Source organism: Orcinus orca, chromosome 17 (genome assembly GCF_937001465.1).
Source record: "Orcinus orca chromosome 17, mOrcOrc1.1, whole genome shotgun sequence".
In the NCBI taxonomy this organism is placed as follows: Eukaryota; Metazoa; Chordata; class Mammalia; order Artiodactyla; family Delphinidae; genus Orcinus; species Orcinus orca.
This window is the reverse complement of record NC_064575.1, coordinates 84,690,080-84,708,715: the sequence shown is the minus strand read 5'-3', so window position 1 is coordinate 84,708,715 and position 18,636 is coordinate 84,690,080. Positions and strand designations below refer to the sequence as shown.

Below are 18,636 nucleotides of genomic sequence, written 5' to 3'. Positions count from 1 at the left end.
GCAGCATCTGAACATAAATAGCCATTTATGTCTAATGGCTGCCATTATGGGGGATGGGAAACTGAGAATGTATTCCTTATTTCTGATAACATTTGTCACCATTTGTCATATATTCTGTGCCACCATTTAAAACTTGGAGTGAAAGAAATATTTTACCTTTGTCAGGTATAATTTAATTAAAATTTACCCCGGCTCGGGGCTTCCCTGGTGGCACAGTGGTTAAGAATCCACCTGCCAGTGCAGGGGACACGGGTTCGAGCCCTGGTCTGGGAAGATCCCACATGCCACGGAACAACTAAGCCCGTGTGCCACAACTGCTGAGCCTGCGTTCTAGAGCCCGTGAGCCACAACTACTGAAGCCTGCGCGCCTAGAGCCCATGCTCCACAAGAGAAGCCACCGCAGTGAGAAGCCCGCACACTGCAACAAAGAGTAACCCCCACTCGCCGCAACTAGAGAAAGCCCGTGGGCAACAACGAAGACCCAACGCAGCCAAAAAAAAAAAAATTTACCCCAGGCTGCTAGTTTAAGATGTGTTGGTTAAATTAGCTAAAATTTGATTACGTGTACTCAAAACAGTGATAATTTTCCCGAGAGAGCACTGTTTTTTATATTATATAAGGCTATCAAATAACGGTTCCTACAAGGACCCAAAGATCATTAAGTATAACTCTCAACTCTTCATTAAAATTTGTTTTCAACCTTAATTATATATCCCAGTAAAAAAAAAAAAAGCCATCTCTCACTGGTCTCTTCCCGTTCCTGGCCTTTACAGTTTTTGCTTGGGAAGCAAACTTGGGGCGCTTTCCTTCCCACAGACAATGCTGTGATGTATTACTTGGAAGAGGGGTCCAGGAGCATTAGGCCCTACGTGAATGGCATGCGTGCCTCTCTGGGTTCCCCTCCCACTCTGGCCTCTCCATGTTACGTTTATCCTTCTCCTCCTCTCCCCTGTTTGAGGTCACTGATTTTTGAACTCTGAAGGAAAAACGTGACAGAGTAGTCACCCGCCCAGCTGCCCCTCCCAAACTCCTCCCCCACATGAATAGAAAACAGGAGAACACATTAAGTGATCCTTTTTGGGCCCTTGAGAATTTTTTGTCGAAATCTAGTACTTTCGATTTCAAGTAGGCCAAAGAAAAAGTCAAACAAATTTAAAAAGCAAAACCAGTATTCATGTTATTACAGACAAGTTTGAAACAGTCTTGTTGATTATGCAGTCTCCTGGGAAATCACTTCAGGTGATTTGTAATATCTGTGTGTTCCAAAGCAGCTCGAGCTAGACCTTGTCCCTTTGTGAGATAACTGTGTATACGCAGAGAATCCCACCCACTTGGGGCAGATTTTGCAGAGAAAGGACTTGGTTCCAGTAAGACCTGAAGTTGCTTGAACATGTAACTTGGAATAAGAAGTAAAATTCAGACTGTGAACACTCAGCGAGATAGGCAGCACTTCTCTGCTGCGCCTGGCGCCTGTTACCTGGACTAGCCCACTGCGATGATTCTGCTTCAGGTCCCATACTGTTTCCTTAGTAACTGTGGGTCTTCCCAGGAGCAGGTGGGGTGCGCACCGGCCACAGGGGCAGCCTGGGGTTCCTGGCACTGTCCCTTGAGGAAAGGCCAAGTACAAGTAGCGAATGTAGCTGATCTCTTTTACAGCTGGAATCTGGTTTCTCATTTTGCAAAGAGCCAGACCTGCTTCACATCAAAAGGGAACGTGAGATTGTTCAATAGAGATACGGTCTGTGTTAACTGATTTATGCTGCATTAGGATGCAGGAAAAATGCTGCGAATCAAATTGGTTCTTTATTTGTTGTTTATCAGAATGTTTGTGGCTTAGCCGCGTAGTAGTTAGATACCCCCCTTTCACGGTTTTTAATCATTTAACATCGCAGACATTCCCAATACCAATCTATGAGTGTGTATCTTCTCTGCTTTTAGGCGGTCGTACTGGGAGATGCGGGGCAACGCCCTGGAGAAGAAGTCTAACTATGAAGTATTAGAGTAAGTGCGGCACGTCCAGGCGCTGCCTGCAAGCATTCAGAGCTAAGTCACTTTTCAAACTGTAGATTTTACTGGTTTATCTTTACTTAAAACTTAATATTAAATCTGAAACACTACTGTTTCTAAAACTTTTATATCCGGAAGAGGAAAGTTTTATTAAGAAATGAATTCTTGGTGACGTTAATTATGTTAGCAAGCATTTAAATTTGTTGATAAATGTCTTAGGGTTAATATTCTTTGGCATGTTAACACATAAATAATAAACTCTTCTGTCTCTGTAGATTTAACCATATTGGGATGGAGTTTCACTTCTAATTTATATTGAACTATGAAATTGTTATTATTTATATTCTCTTTATAAGTTTATTAGGGTTTTTTTTCCCTTAGTTAAAAAAAAGTGGAAAGATGGGAGTTATTTGTTGCTCATGTATCAGAAAATTTAGGATAACTGAATATTTTTCCAATAGTGAAGTTAACAGTCGTTAGACTGTTACGTTAGAGTATTTAAAATGCATATAAGACAGAGTGGGGCTTATGTCTTGGGAGGCTGAAAGTTCTGCACTTTATCTGTTGATAATTAATTCAGCAAAAAAATCACTGATATTTGTTATTTCCAGTTTTATTTTCATTAGCAATGGTGCAACTTTTTGCCAGCACTTTTCCTGGCCATATTATTACTGAAATTCTTGCGCTATTTGGAAGATGTTACTACAGTGAAGTAAAAGGTTGTCCATAAGTACCCTGCAATAATAGAGACTTGACATGGCTTTGGGTTTTATTTGACTTTCCAGGTCAGCCCAACTGCTATCACACTGTGAAAGTATAATATCCCACCATTTTGAAAACAAGATTTTACAGGGGAGGTATGGTCATTTGAAAATAAAAGTAGAAGTAAATATTTGGGGGAATTAGTTATGGAGCAGGTCCGACCATTTGCACTAATAACTGGTGGTAGACGTGATAGTTATTTTGCAATCACACAAGCCTCCTTTGTCCTAATTGTGACAAGTGAGGTAGCGCCCCGGGCAGCCTGTCTCGTTGTGGCGCGGATTCATCCCTTGATTTCTGGACCTACTGTATTAGCATAATGTAAGTTTCATGACAGTGTGCAGCGTACAAGGCACTCACTAAATATTTGTGGTTGTGTGTTTATGGACACATCCATCACATAATGTTGTGCCTCTTAACAGATTGAATAAGGATAAAACACGGAGTTGTTAGAGTTGAATGAAAACTTTTAGAGATCAATTGGGATATCTTAGTAGCCAGAATGATTTTAAGTAGAATTTTCCCTGCCCTTCAGTTGACAGCATAGAAGCAACAGTATCATTAATAACATTAAAAAAAAAAACAAAAAAAACTAACATTCACTGTGGTTTAGGTGGTTTAGGTTTTTGTTTAAAATTACCACATTCCTCAGCCTGAAAGACTCTTCCTACTGCTTAAAATACAAATGACTAGAATCAGAGGAATCATTGAAGGTCTTGTCTCAGGTACATGCTAGGTTTGTTCTCATTTCAAATGGAGGTTTTTGAAAAATATCCGTTTGTTTCTTTGTTTATTCGTTCATTTAACAAAGATTATTGAGCATCTGCTGAGCCCTTGGCAGCTAAGTGCTAGAGATGCAGAAGTGGATAATCCAAAGTTTTCACCCTCAGGAAGCTTACAGCTGGAAGGGAGACTCTCAGACAGTAAGCAGAGTTGTAAAATAATATAGTAGGAACTGAAGTAGAAGCTTCTAGAGGGTGTGTGGGGGGTGGTACTCCATGTCTGAGGTCTGATGGGAGATGCTGTCTAGCCTGAGTGGTGGAGAAGGAACGTGGGCAGGCGGAGGCTGCTGCTCCAGAACCAGCCAGTCCCGGGAGAGAGCGCAGCATTTGCCAAGACACAGAAACGTGGACGGTCAGTTTACTGCGGGTAGAACACCTTGCCCGTCGGGGAGGGCTGCGATGTGTGTTGTAAACAGCTCCAGGCATTGACACGGCCTCCAGACGATTAGGTCGTGATGACTCGGTGAGCCAGGTCCGTGACAGGAGGAGCTTTGTGATGGAGAATTCCATATTCCCAAATTGGAATGGTATTAAAGAAAGTTAAAAATGGAAGTAGGGAGCCCAGAAACTGTTGCATCTTTCCTTTCTCCTGGAGGAAGAATGAGTCTCTGACGTGGACTCCATAGCAGGAGCAGTGGAGGTGGGAGTTTACCAGAGTCAGGGTCTGCGGACTGGCTGCCTGGTTGGATTGGGGTGAAGGAGGCCAAGGAGGCATCTGGGGATTCTCGTTTTCTGTCCTGGGCCAGTGGGCATGTCAGTCACAAACAATTTCGTGTTTGGAGGGAAGGAGGATAAGTTGGTTGGGACGTGTTCAGTTCTGAGGGAACATTTGTGTTATTTAAACGAAAAAGGAAACAGAAATGTTGGTTTATTTTCTATGTTATAAAATCACTAAAACCACAGCTTTAAAAAAAATCTCTGATGGTACCCAGTGCCTAGATGTTGGTTTCTAATATCATTCTTCAATGAGAGGAAGCAGGACTCCTGATCCGAGGGGCAGGGGGAGATATATGGGCCTAGAGCATCTTGTAGAGCTGGAAAGGAGCAAGCGCATAGAAAAGCAGGTGGTGGGGCTGTGTCGGAGCATCAAATTGGAGTCCCAGTGACCAAAGGTAGGGCATTTGGGCAACAATGAATGACTTAGTTTTGGGTTATAGCCCAGAGTATGAAATAAATACCCATGGGCCTATATGAATATAAATAATTGAATAGATAAATATATAGAGAAGTGATAAATCTCCCACATAGAAGAATTCTAAGTAATTTATATGGACACAGCCTGAGGAGGCGGATCATAAAATCCCACCCTATACTGTGGGCTCCGCTTAGTGACGTGTGTCTAAAGAATAGAGTGTGGAAGGGTGTGTGAGTAACCTGACAGTGGAGCCATCTGACAGGCGCTACCTCAGCCAGGTGGTCACGGTCAGCATCAACACCAACAGTTATGTTGATGGCATGTGTGTCCTTGGTGTGATCTGTTGAGAATGACACTTCATCTCTGTGGTCTGCTTCCCCAAAACCTAAAAACCCAATCCAGACTTGCGAAAAACAGGTAATTCTCATTTGAGGGACGTTTTACAAATTACCAAACCAGTACTACTCAAAACCGTCAAGATCTTTAAAAACAAGGCAAGTCGGAGAAACTGACACAAGCCAAGAGGAACCTAAGGAGATGTTACGATTAAATTGGATCCTGTGAAACAGAAAAGTGACATTAGGGAAAACACTGATGAGATCTGAAAGTGTAGGGCCTGTTAGTAATGATGTATCAGAACCGATTGATTAGTTACGGCAGAGGTGCCATAGTAATGCAAGGGAAAGCCAGGTGTGGGCTATTCAAGGAACTGTACTATCTTTGCAACTTTTCTGTAAACCTAAAACTATTCTAAAATAAAAAGTTTATCTTGGGAACAGTTCTCAAAGCTTTCTGAGATGCTCTTCCCGGGTTATAATCCTCCAATTTGGCTCGAATAAAATTTTCCATTTCTTAAAAAAAAAAAAAAAGGAACAAGAGAATTGGAGAGGAAAAAGCCAGCAGGCACTTAGAGATGATCTAAAAAGGTGAATCATTGTGCGAAGTTGGAGAAGGAGGGCCAGGTCAGTGGCTTGCATTGTAGCGTGCCCGGCTGTCAGAGAGTTGTCCTCAGGGCCACTGTGATGTGGACTGTGTCCCAGCCTGTCTTTGTGAGAGGCCCACGTCGGAACGGGAAGGGTAACTGAGCCATGGCAGCTGGGTGAGAGCCAGAGGTGTCATGGGAATGAAGAGAACAGGTACCTGGGGGAAATCTCCGTGGATAATACATTTGGATGTTTTTGGCAACAAGAAAAGTCTGTAAAAAGAAAGAAAATGAAGAAGCAGGTATCCATCAAGATGGATTTGGAGCTATATTTGGAGAGAGGAGCGTTAAGTTCAAGATGTGTTTGATATCAGAGTCAAAAATTGCATTAAAGTTGGTGTGAATTTGGCTTATTTCTAAAAATTACAGAAATCGAGGCGGCAGGAGAACAGATATGTGGAAGAGGGCCCACTGGAGTATTAATCAGTGCCTCCAGAACTTCAGCGTGTCTGTGGGGTCAGTGGCATGGAAAGTGTGGGAATCACCAGACATGAATTAGGGCCAGTGACTGTTGCCACCTGCAGCCAGAACAAAGCAGTACAGCGTGATTTTGTCAATTAGAGGCCTCCTTAGAGGATACTGATGAAAACCGGAACTATCTGTTATTCCACAAATGGCCGTTGTGTAGTAGTTATTCTATATGTAAGATATTTAAATTAAGTAAACATGATGGTTAAGGAAAAGAAGGGGCAGGATGAGAGACTTCCAGTTCCCGCTGTTACTGTGCTGGTTTGGGGTCCTTCATAATGGCGTGAGTTGTGTGAACTCACTACCCCATCTCAGTGTGAGAAGTGGGGCGATGGAGGGGGCTCTTGCAGCAGGTTGCTCCCCTGTTGGCTGGCTCTTCCACTTACTGTTCTGGATCAGTAAAGCCCTGGGTTTCTGTTTCCAAATCTGTAAAGTAGGGACCATGGTGATACCTACCTACATACTGGGTTGATGTGGGGAGTTAAGAGAGAGAATCATGTCAAGAGCTCAATATAGTGCCCAGCACTGAATAAATGTTGCCCGTAATTATCATTGGGATCATTATCCAGAGGAGAGAGTTGAAACACCTTCCCATTTGGGGGCTGTTTTATATTCCTTTTGTAAATTGTACTTTTCTTCTGTTTTCCATTATGTTTATGTTTTTTTCTCATTGAGATCTTTGTCATACTAACCCATGGTTCGTAATATTTGTTGTATATATTCTCTCCCAATTTGTCTTTTATTTATTTATTTATTTAAAATTTTTATTTATTTTTGGGTGCGTTTGGCCTTTGTTGCTGTGCACAGGCTTTCTCTAGTTGCGGTGAGCCGGGGCTAGTCTCTGTTGCAGTGTGCAGGCTTCTCATTGAGGTGGCTTTTTTTTTTTTTTAACATCTTTATTGGAGTATAATTGCTTTACAATGCTGTGTTAGTTTCTGCTTTATAACAAAGTGAATCAGCTATACATATATATATTTCCCCATATCTCCTCCCTCTTGACTCTCCCTCCCACCCTCCCTATCCCACCCCTCTAGGTGGTCACAAAGCACTGAGCTGATCTCCCTGTGCTATGCGACTGCTTAAAAATATGGAATGCTTCACGAATTTGCGTGTCATCCTTGTGCAGGGGCCACGCTAATCTTCTCTGTATCTTTCCAATTTTAGTATATGTGCTGCCGAAGTGAGCACTGCAGTGGCTTTTCTTGTTGCAGAGCACGGGCTCTAGGTGCCTAGGCTTTAGTAGTTGCAGCACGCGGGCTCAGTAGTTGTGGCTCGCGGGCTCTAGAGCACAGGCTCAGTAGCTGCGGTGCACGAGCTTAGTTGCTCCGCGGCATGTGGGATCTTCCCAGACCAGGGATCAAACCCGTGACCCTTGCGTTGGCAGGTGGATTCCAGGGAAGTCCCCAGTTTGTCTTTTAACTATGATTATATAGCTTTTCATCATACAGAAGTTTTTCTTTTTTAACGTGGTAAAATCTGTCCATTATTTTCATTCTGGTTTTGCGTTTCAAGACCTAATGTTTGTTCTAAAAGTTTTGTGGATTTATTTCTATTTTTACATTTCCAAATGTGTGGATATTTTTTGACTTTTTAAAAAAATTAATTAATGGCTGAGTTGCGTCTCCGTTGCTGTGCGCAGGCTTTCTCTAGTTGTGATGAGCGGGGCCTACTCTTAGTTGCGGTGCGCAGGCTTCTCATTGCGGTGGCTTCTCTTGTTGCGGAGCACGGGCTCTAGGCGTGCGGGCTTCAGTAGTTGTGGCTCGCGGGCTCTAGAGTGCAGGCTCAGTAGTTGGGGCTCACGGGCTTAGTTGCTCTGCAGCATGTGGGATTTTCCTGGACCAGGGCTCAAACCCAAGTCACCTGCATTGGCAGGCGGATTCTTAACCACTGCACCACTAGGGAAGCCCTGACTTTCTTTTGAAAATTAACTTCTAGCTTAATTGCATTATGATCAGGGAGTATGGTCTCTGTGATAAGAGCTTCTTTGACTTTTGTTGAGACTTTCTCTGTGGACTAGTGGAAGATCATTTTTCTCCAGTCATTTATTAGAAAGAAACTATAAACATACAAAAAGTTGAAGAATCTCCTGTTTTTGGTCTTCTCTAGTTTCACCATGTCTTAGACTTGGGTTTCTTTTTTATAAGCCCAACTTGGAACAAGATGTACTTTCCTGATTCTGTGGATTCATGTTTTTCACCTGGAAAATATATGCCATTATCTCTTTAATTGTCAACTGCATGTTTTTTCAGCCTTTATATCTCTTAACATCTTTCATCTCTATTTCTTGTGGCAGTGTGTGTGTGATTTCTTTAGATTTTTCTTCTAAATCCTTAATTCCCTTTTAAGTAGTGTCTTCTTGACATACCCTGTCCATTCAGTTTTTCACTTCACCACTTACAATTTTCACTTCCAGAAATTCAGTTTCCTGTGTCGTGTAATACGCTCTCCATTCCTGGTAATCTCTGTTGCTCACGTATGTGATTGTGCCGTTTATTTCGTCAAGCTTTTCATGCCAGCTGTTTTGTGCTCTGTATCTGACAGTGACCCTGGGGTTTCTGGGCTGTCTCCATCTGGTGTTCCTCTGACTTCCTGAAGCTCCCGAGTGGCTTGAATCAAAGCCTGGTGGCCCAAGACTGCTGAGTGGGCCTCCGGAGTGGGCATCTGACAAGAGCCAGGGAGTGAATGGCACAACTCGCCCTCCCTCAGGTCCCAGCTCAGTCCAGGTCCAGCATCCCCACCTGCGGGCGGCATTGGGTCAGCCCTCTTCACCTCCAGCACTTTGGGTATATAGGGTGGGGTCCTACAGACCTACTTATTTATTACTGTGTCGGTTAAACATTCATTGTTGTAGCTCAGCCTGTCTTCTGATAGCAGTTCCCTTTTTCTTAAAGTATATTGTTTAGAAATTCTTTTATATGTGTCTTCGGTGGTAAAATTCTGCTCCTGTCATCTTGTAGTTTTCTTTATTTCACCTTGTTCTTGGAAGGTGAAGATTCTTTACTCCTTCGCAATTCTAGTTTAATCGTGATATTTTCTCAGTACTGTTCCCTGGGTTCTGTCTTCCACCGCAGCTGTTGAAAAGGCCCACCCAGGGCTGTGGACGAGGTATGGCTGGGAGGTGGTTCTCCAAGCACACTGAGGCTGTCCTGCCCGGGGACCGGCAGCCAGGGCCTCCGGGGGGTCAGCATTGCCCTTTCCTACTGGTTTCTGCTAGTAGCCTAGAGCCACTTAGAAGTGTAAATATTTTCTCAGTATGGAAAAGAATTATACATCAATGCAGAATGTTTCTTGTTAGTTTATTTTAGGGTTCCGGTTTTTCTTGCCAGTAAGGAGAAAAACTGTGAAATAGTCCATATAGTTGCTTAGTTTTGCCAGAAAATGTATGGACAGTCTCTGTAATTTATAACGTACTAAAGAAAACTCCTTCAGCTTTACCACACTTCAAAATAACTGTTTTCAATTATGCAATAAATAATCAGGCCCAACTTCGGAGGGTGGGAAAAGCACTATCTAAAAACGTTTGCATTTTTTCTTTAAACCAACTAAAGAGTTAATTAGTCTCTTTTCTCTATGTCTTTCCAACCCTGGTAGGACCAAGGTGCCTCTTCTGTAGGCAGAGGGGAAGTACTGGCCGTGAATATCCAGCCGCAGGCCCAGCCGCAGGCCCAGAATGTGGCCTCCTGGGGTCTTACCCTGCAGGGCGCACGTGGCCTCCCGGGATCTTACCCTGCAGGGCGCATGTGGCCTCCCGGGGTCTTACCCTGCAGGGCGCACTCTGGAGTGTACTCGGGTGGCTCTTTTATTTACGCCTCCTGTAAATCAGAGACAGGAGTCAGATGAGATGTGTTAAGAAAAATGTTTTGTTATCAAGCTTAAAAACTGTGTTGCTGACAATGACAGATGGAACCAAAATAAGCTAATAACACAGTGTTAAAATTATGGTTCCTATTGTGATACTGTAGAATGAAGAAACTTATGTACCAATGATTCTTCTTCAACGTACAGAATTATACTGTGAAATTATTTTAAATGAATCACATATCTTTTCAGTTCTGCTCATTTCCTTATTAAGTGGTTTGCTTTTTTTAGAAATTCATTTTTAATCATCTTTGCATTTAATGTATTTTGCTGTAGTTGTTTGTGTAACTGTGTCTCTTCTCTACTAGAGTAAGCTGTATTGATGTAGGGACCTCCTGGTATTTCCAGCACTTAGCAAAGTGTCTGATGTTTATTAGGTATTCCATCGGTACTTCCTCAGTGAATAAATTTGTGATATAAAATTAGCTGAGGTTAATTCTAATTGTGCATTGTTTTCATTCATTTTTAAAAATTGTCTTTATTGTCAGTAATAATCTAGTGCTTTTTTTAGCTGCCTGTAATAATTTATCATTGAAGGGGATGCTCACAGATTTGGCATGAATTGATTGACAGTGGCTTAACTAAGACAGAAGGTACTTTCTCTTTCACATAAAACAAGTGCTAGGCAGTCAGTGCTTCTCATCACCAGGGCACTAGCCCCCTTGAATCTTGCCACCATCATCCATAGCTGCCACCTGGTAGCCTAAGATGGCTGGTTGACCTTGCCTGTCACAAGGAGGAGGAGATGGACCTTTTCTCTCTCTCCCAGCCCCCTTTAAGGACACATATGTGCAGGTAGTGCTTTCCTTGAGAGGGACATTGGCTGAAACAGTGTCACATGGCCACACCTGGCTCCAGGAGAGGAAGGCAGCATCACCTGGTGTACCTGGCCAAAAGATGACTTCTCATTACTCAGGTTGAAGGAGAGAGAGGATCATTAAGAAGCAAACAGCAATTTCCATTGAAGTTAGAGAATTTTAAGTTTTATCAGTTTTTAAGAGGCTTAAGGTATCATTTGAGAGGTTAAAGGACCTCAGTGATATTCTTAATGATACTCAATTCTTGAGAGTTTTGGGGCGAGGATAAGATAGGGATACTGTATGAAAACGTGCATTATAGTTTTATTTTAAAGTCGTTTTTGGTTGCCTTTTTTGCTGGGGCTTTAAATTTATGAGAATTATCTCCACAAAGTATTAATTAGTTAAAGCCAACAGACAAGGTCTGTATCTTCTCAGAAGTAGTGCGGAAGGAGAGATAAGTTTATACTTGGCCTGAGAATTCACTTATAAGAAGCTTAATGTATGTAAATAAAGCTATTCAAGCCTCAGGCCTCCCAAGGCCTGCTGTGTCATGGGTTTTGGGCGTGAACGCATGTGTGCACAGAACAAGGCCCCCAGGCTGGGAGTAGCTAGGCGCACGGAGTGCGCTCTAGAAAGATCCATCAGGGAGCTGGTGCGGGGTGTGGACTGCCGGGCGGCACCTCTTCCCCCTGATGCGGGGAGCGGCGCCTGCTGCCTGGACCATCGACGGCGAGTGTGGTCAGGGGAGCGGGAGGATGGCGCAGTCATGGGAGGGGGCAGAGCTCCGAGGTTGGACAGAAGGGAAAGAACAAGACAGCCTCATCAGCCAGCAGTGGTCTGAACGTTTCATTAGAAGGACAGAGGTAAATTAAACGTTAACTCAGAAAATTCTGGTTTAAAATTGATCACAAATACAGTTTTAAGCCCCAGACACCCCAAATCTCAACGAGTAACTTTCTGGGCTCTGAGAGCGTGCTGTCTCATGGTGCCTGTCACGTGCTTGCACAGCTCGTGTCAGGGTCTCACCCGAGGAAGAGACCGCAGGGCTGTGACTCCCCTCTCCCCCTCCCCCACCCATATCTAACGTGATGCCCAGTGTGGGGAAGCAGGGGAGTACAACAGGCTTGCTTTCTTTGAAGCTTCAAATCAGAGTGAGTTGCATCTTAGAGAAGAGTCGGAGGAAGAGTTACTGGGAGATCTGCTCCCATGCACGGGCAGCCCCAGCTCAGGCTCCTGTCTGGCCCCCACTCCCTCCTGCGGGATCCGCGGTGGTCTTGCTGAGCGGGCCCCCCGGAGTCCTGGGCGGTCGTGGTTGTCCCTGTGGGGCTGTGTGGCCGGGCCCACCGCCCTCTCTGAGGAGCCCTGGGGGCCAGGGAGCCGAGGCCGAGATTTCCTTGCTGTAAGCCCACGCCACCACCGCAGCGCCCTAGGCTGTGAAGTGTCCTGTCCGCCCAGCCAGCGCGGGTGCCCTTAGCCCCCGTGGCTCTGAGCACCTGAAGTGGAGCCAGTGCAGCTGGGAACTAGATTGTTAACTGAATCTTAGCTAATTTAAGTGTGAATCCTTCATGGGGCTACTCTTGTGGACAGTGCGTTCTCACCTAATATTAGTATCTCGTTACCTGCACGTGTGGGTTAAGAAGGTTCCTTTGGGCTCACGTGGGAAATCTGACAGCCTGATACTGGGGTTTGGGAATTGGGGGGTGGCTGTGTCCTAAAAGTTTCATGAAAGCTAGTTTTAGTCAAATGAGTTTACCTGTATTTAGGATCTACCCTTTGATAATTATTTACATAGTAAAGAATTGCCTCATTATAAAGGCCAGTAGTTTTATTTTGTTTGTGCGACATCAGTAGTGTTTACTGTTTTGTTCATCTTACCTCACGGCTGTACAGACTTTGGGTTCAAGTGAGTTTTATGTCACATAAAGCTGAGAGCTAGCCTGCTGCCCATCAGACAGCTCATCGTAAGCCAGTGCCCGACACGGGCTGGAGGGAGGTGGCCACGTGTGAAACGGGACAGCCTCTGTGGCCCTGCCAGGCTTCTTGGAGAGTGCTGAATGCAGATGTCTCAGGAGGCTTTCCCTAAAACCGTGAGCGCAGTGCCTGAGCTGTTTCCCAGTGTCCTCCACCGCCAAGCCTCGTAGATGGGCTTCTTGGTAAAGTTAAATCAGAATGTGTGGAGCGGGGTGGTGGTGGTGTGGAATTCTCCCAGTGATTCTGTGTACTTTATCCTCTTTATTTTCTCACTTGCCATGTGTCCCATTTTAAAGGGTTCTAATGTATGGGCAGGTGTTACAGACTCTATTACTCAAAAGTAGTTGGAAAAACTAAACTGCATACTTGCTAAACATTAGTTGGCCTTAGCTTTTTTTTCCTTAAATGGAGTTGTTCTCACCTTGGAAGTAAAAGTAACACCTAGTAATAGGCTTTATTTTCACACAGAAAAATTCAACCCCCTTGGTCCATCTTTAATTTTTCCATTTGTGACAAAAATGAGTATGATAAATTTTCTACTTTCCATTGGACTCTAAGAAAAATACTGGGTTGGCCAACATGTTCGTTTGGGTTTTCTGTAATATCTTATGGAAAAACCCGAACGAACTTTTTGGCCAACCGATAGCCGCAGAGCTGTGTTGAGTAGTGGCAGCTGATGGTCTCACCGTGGGGAAGAGGGCATCCCTGGCCCTGGTGTTCCCTGCCCCCCATCCAAAGACTTCCGTGGCCAGCTGCCTCCTGGAGATCTCCACCAGGAGGTCTCGTGCACCCTGCTCGACCCCTCTCCAGAAGCAGAAGTCCCAGGAGGCACGCCCGGGCCCCCGGCCTTCCTCTTCCTGGTGCCTCGGCCTTCCCTTGTCACCTTTCATTCAGCGCTGCTGGCTCTGCGTCCAGAGCATCCCTGAGCCTCTGCTGCCCACCCTCCCTCCCACCGCCCTCCTCTGGGCTCCCAGCAGAGCCTCCCTCATACGTGCCTTCCAGCCTGTGTCCTCCCCTCCTCCCTACAGCATGTCTGCTCTTGGCACCATCAGGTCACGCCTCCCTCTGCTCATGATGACGGCTAGTCAGGCCTGTAGACCAGACTCTCGCCAGACAGGAGGGGCATCCCGGGTGTTTCCGGGGGAAGGGGAACTACCCGTGTAGAGTTCTAGGGACTTAACACATTCTCACTGTCTCCTCAGCACCGCCGTTGGCAGCAGGGATTAGCATCCCTATTTTACACGTGGGTCACTGAGGTTGACAGGCATGAAGGCATAGCCAAATCCTCCTGCGGCAAAGCCAGGATTCCAGTGCAGGGCTCCCTCTGTGAAAATAAGTTCTTTATATTATGGGATAGCTGCCTGCAAAGGCAGATAGGGAAGAAAGTGCTCAGGAATAATGCCTCTAAGATTCTAGGGTGTTGGTTTATCTTTTATGTGCTTATTTTGCTACTTCCCATAGTGATTAGCACCCAAATCCTTAAAATGCAAAGTTCCTGTCTTTTTAGGAGGCAACAAAAAGTGGAAGAACTTGGGTGGACACTTTTCCCTGTTCATATCTGAAAAGATAAGGAAGGGAAGTTATAAACAAAAGTGGTTAGAAAAATAAATGGAAAGCCAGGAGTTATATGAATTTGCTGATAAGTAATCCGGAAAACAGTGTGTCATAGGAGCTGAGGAAGGATTGTGTATGGGAGCAGTGAACAGTGTCATCATCATCACCACAGAGTGAAAAAGAATATGAGAACTGAGACCAGGATTTAGCAAGGAGTTCGTCGGTGTAGGTACTAACTAGTGGAGTATGGAATAGGGGATTAAAATGTTTGGATCTAGAGTCAACCATATAAACTCTGACATGTTTTCTATGGTTTCATTGGTAATACTTGCTAACTTACAATTACGTGTGAAGAAGTCATCCCTGCTTTATTTTTTTAATATACTTTATGTTCATTTTATTTTTTTATGTAATCCTGAAAAGGTACCTTTATTTCACTTTTCTCCTTCTTGATCCTTTTATATTTTCCATGTGTCTCCTGATAATCTTTCATGTCTAGAGGCTTTATTTCATCTTACTAGCGCACGATTGCCCTCTAGTGGCCAAAAGCCTGGCTCACTTAGTACCCAAAGTAAGTAGAAAGTGAGAGTGAGCCGTTCTTTCCATCGGTTTTCTTGGCCGGAATGCTTTGAGGCTTTTGTTATTAACGATTGATTTTGTAGCTTGATCTAAAGAAAATGACTGGGATTTTCAGCATTTCCACACATTCAGCTTTTTGACCTTAGGCCACTCACTTAATTTCTCTTTTTTTGTTTTGTTTCCTGTGTGAAACTGAGATTATAAACATTGATTAATGTTAATCAAAAAGTTTATTTTTAAAAACAGTCAACCTTTAGGATTAATCTAAGGTATTTAAACTTCCCTGCTATATCCCAGATCTTTCCCTAATCAGGCCACTCTACTTTCTATACAAATACAGTGCATTACCCAGTTGGATCGAGGTTTATAAGGCTAACCTTCAAACAATGCTCAAAGAAGAACAGTTTGTTTACTGTTGTAATTTACAAAGAGGCAATATTTTAGAGGGTTTGCAATAGTAAGGCTTAAAAAAAAAGACTTTCTACCTAAACCAGCTTGTATCGGTGTTTCCTGCACAGATCTAGAAAATTACTTGTCCCACCTGTTCCATGACTGTGCGGGTACACTGGAGCTTTATTATACTTATTTCCTTCTAGAATAACATGTGGAAGGGTAAATAATTTAAACTGCTTTTATGTTCTTGCGACAATGTCATGTTATTCATCGATTTGGTGGTGTTATTTGTTAATACACTTCTTTTTGTATTTCAGAAAAGATGTTGGTTTGAAGCGATTTTTTCCTAGGAGTTTACTGGACTCAGTCAAGGTAATTAGTCTGCTTTATCGTAATAGGCGACGTGTTAGGCAGACACCTCCCCCGTGGTATGCGGTTTTCTCCTTTACGTGTAAAAGTCATAATATAAAAAGCTGACAGTTATTCTAGTCATACTGATGGCAAGTAGATTTTTAAAGGTGTAGCATTCTGCCAGAAAACCATGGTTTCGCTTCTTGATTGTGAGTGCATCCGGCTAAGTACAACACCAAGAAGGTTGCGTTCACAGCGGTCTTCATCACCTAAGTCTTTACGGTCTCGGGTATTTTGACACACGAAAGTAAAGAAGCAGCACGTAAAAGAGCCATAGTGGCAGCTGTAGCGTGTGTGTGCGCATGCGTGCGCGTGCACGCGTAGAAGTGTGTTCTGGAGGTCTGTCTTCTCTTGTTTCGACCAAGGGCACTCCTCCCCGTTAGTAACTCTTGCAGGACACCAGTTCCTGTCTCTGCCTGTAGCTCCCACTGCAGGGGAGGGGACACCGGGGACCCGAGGTGTGGTTCCCCAGCCCATCCAGAACATGGTCCAGTGTGGTGTGAGGACGCAGCTTTGGATCAAGATAGAGTCCAGCTCAGCTGAGCTCTGCCATTTCCTAACCTCATGGTTTTGGACCTGGTTTCTTATTTCCACAACGAAGAAAATAATATTTTGTAGGGTTGGTGTGGCTGTTCAGCAGATCGGTGTGTGTATGTGTATAAACTGCTACCACAAGTGCTTGTCACAGTGCAGTTTATAAACTGTGGCTGTTACTGCTCTGACTTTCTATCACAGAGGACATGTTCCACACTAGAGCAGCCATGTGGAAGACCATCCCACTCACTGAGGCCCAAGTGGGATAAGACAGAACACAGTGGTTCAAAAACTGGCTCGGAAGCCAGACTGCCTTGGTGAAAGTTGTGACCCGATCACCTTGAATCACTTGGGACTCAGTTTGACCTGGAGAGTGAGGCCCTGGCATGGGCGCAGAAGCCCACCCTGTGCATCGGCCTGCCCTTTGCTGGGTGGACCCAGGGGGAGACGCTCACAAGTGTAAGACACCGTTCCTCACGGCATTTACCCCATCATTGGACAGAGAAGTGCACCACCCAGTGTAAAAGTAGAAAGCAGGAAAGGATACGACAATGGCTATATCACATTAGTAGCACCATCAGTGCTCAAACATTAGTCCCAGGGTGGCCTGAGAATTACTGCGAAGTCTCCTTAGAGCTGTGTGTAGATAAGCAGTTATCACAGGAGGTATGACTGCTGGCATTTGGGAGTCCAAGAAGTTATTCTGTATTTAAAAAGGATCCTCATACTCCAAACAAGCCACCCCAGGTCCATGTCACAGGTGCCATGGTGGAAGTGTAGCCGAGGTGAGAAGGCCCCGGGGAGGTCCCCCATCGCCGGCTCTTCTAAAGCTCAGCCTCGGCGTCCTCTCCCGTACAGACTGCTCACCTCCCTAGGGGGCTGCAGAAACATCCTCCACCTTAGGGTCCTGCTCAGGGTCTTAATTTTTAATTTTACTTTCTCAGGTTTTAATTACTAGATATTTACTTGTTTTGCATTTTGTCTGCCTGCTTCCACTATATTTTAAGATCCACGAGGACAAAGATAACATCTGCTGTGTTCTCTGCCCTAAACCCTGTGTTTGGCATAATCCCGGGCACACAGTAACATTCACTAAATCTTATTTAAGTGAAAAAATGAATGAATAAGTTTAAGGGCCACTTGAAAGATGACTGGACTTAGAGGAGGCACTTTCCAGGTAGAGGGTACCGTGTGGAAGGAGGCATGAGAATAGCGCAGGTGATGATACTCCTTCACAAGGTAGAAGAACCGGAAGGCTGGAGAAGCTTGTTTCCCTGGGCAGCCCGCTCTGACCCTGCTGTCACTCCAGAAACGTCCCCATTCCTGCACAGGACTTGTCCCCTCCAGGTGTCTTTCAGGCTGTCCCTCAGGACCCAGCCTGACTGGCCTTCCTCATCCTCACCCTGCTGCCGACCCTGATGCGCTTCTGCTGCTGTTTGAGCTCCACCTGGCAGTCAGGTCAGCCCTGTGACTAGAGCTCAGACACTGTGGTCGCCTGTGTGGACGTCAGTACTCAGATGAGAGCACGTAGGGGCCCTGGGTGTTCGTGGCAGGGGAGGGACATGGTCACCTTTTGGACTTTAGAACATAAACCTGACAGCAGCATGGAGGACAGAGCGAAAGCAACAGCACTCCAGCCAAGAAGGCTTGGAGGTGATTAAGGTGATCAAGGTGAGCAGTGTCAGCCCCGGATGCAGTGGTGGCTGAGCCTGTGTGTGCACGGGTAGTGGAGGGGAAGGAATTGACCCTCGGGAGCTTGAGAAAACTTCGCAAGCCAAACAGATAGCACTTGTGTTTTCTGAAAGGTTCAGTTGCTGCTGATTTTGATGCGAGCAGGGAGAACAGAATTGACTTCTAGCTTCTGTTTCTTAGGTACAGATTCGTCTAGTGTTTCATTTCTCACACGCTTTCTAATGTAAAGGAAATCAGTATACTTTTGTAAAACAAATAATGTAAATTTGGCTTCTTAAATAGCTTAATCAGTAGCTCATATCCTTATGCCAAAAATTTTTCACCTTCTATGTAAATTCTTTCAACTGATTGCCGTCAGACTCTTGTGGGTATGACTGACATAAACATATACCCATAGGTATGTAACAGCTACAGTACAAATTAGGTTGTGTTCAGACAGTCTCCTCTTCAAAACTATTGCCAATGAAACTTCAACTAACAAGAAATTCACATCAGCTTCTTGTTTCTCCCGGACTAGCCCTATAGAATGGCTAGACCAATTGGTATTTGCTTTTCCAAAGACCATTTTGTTTTATATGCCTTTTTCCCTTCATATCTAGACTTCTAGAAGATCATTTGTAGTTAATGCTCACGTTGAAGGGTTGAAAGGTTACCTTATATTTGATGGAACTTAAGCTATGATTGATTGATGGCAAAACAGGATTGGGG

General features: G+C 44.5%; 1 protein-coding gene and 1 non-coding gene across 30 annotated transcripts in view; one reads left to right on the top strand and one right to left on the bottom strand.

Annotated features, from left to right (window-relative positions):
* PTK2 (protein tyrosine kinase 2) overlaps positions 1 to 18,636 on the top strand; it is a 253,025-nt gene that overhangs the window by 121,623 nt on the left and 112,766 nt on the right. For 27 of the 29 annotated variants that reach the window (XM_049700354.1, XM_049700344.1, XM_049700341.1 and 24 more), the window contains 2 exons: positions 1,939 to 2,001; positions 15,609 to 15,663. In XM_049700354.1, coding sequence (XP_049556311.1) covers positions 1,939 to 2,001; positions 15,609 to 15,663 — 118 coding nt within the window. The remainder of the gene's footprint in view (positions 1 to 1,938; positions 2,002 to 15,608; positions 15,664 to 18,636) is intronic. The other 2 variants (XM_049700333.1, XM_049700345.1) reach the window with 1 other exon arrangement.
* On the bottom strand, positions 7,218 to 7,324 carry LOC117199706 (U6 spliceosomal RNA). Its single transcript, XR_004481028.1, has one exon. It is a non-coding gene; the product is annotated as a U6 spliceosomal RNA (small nuclear RNA).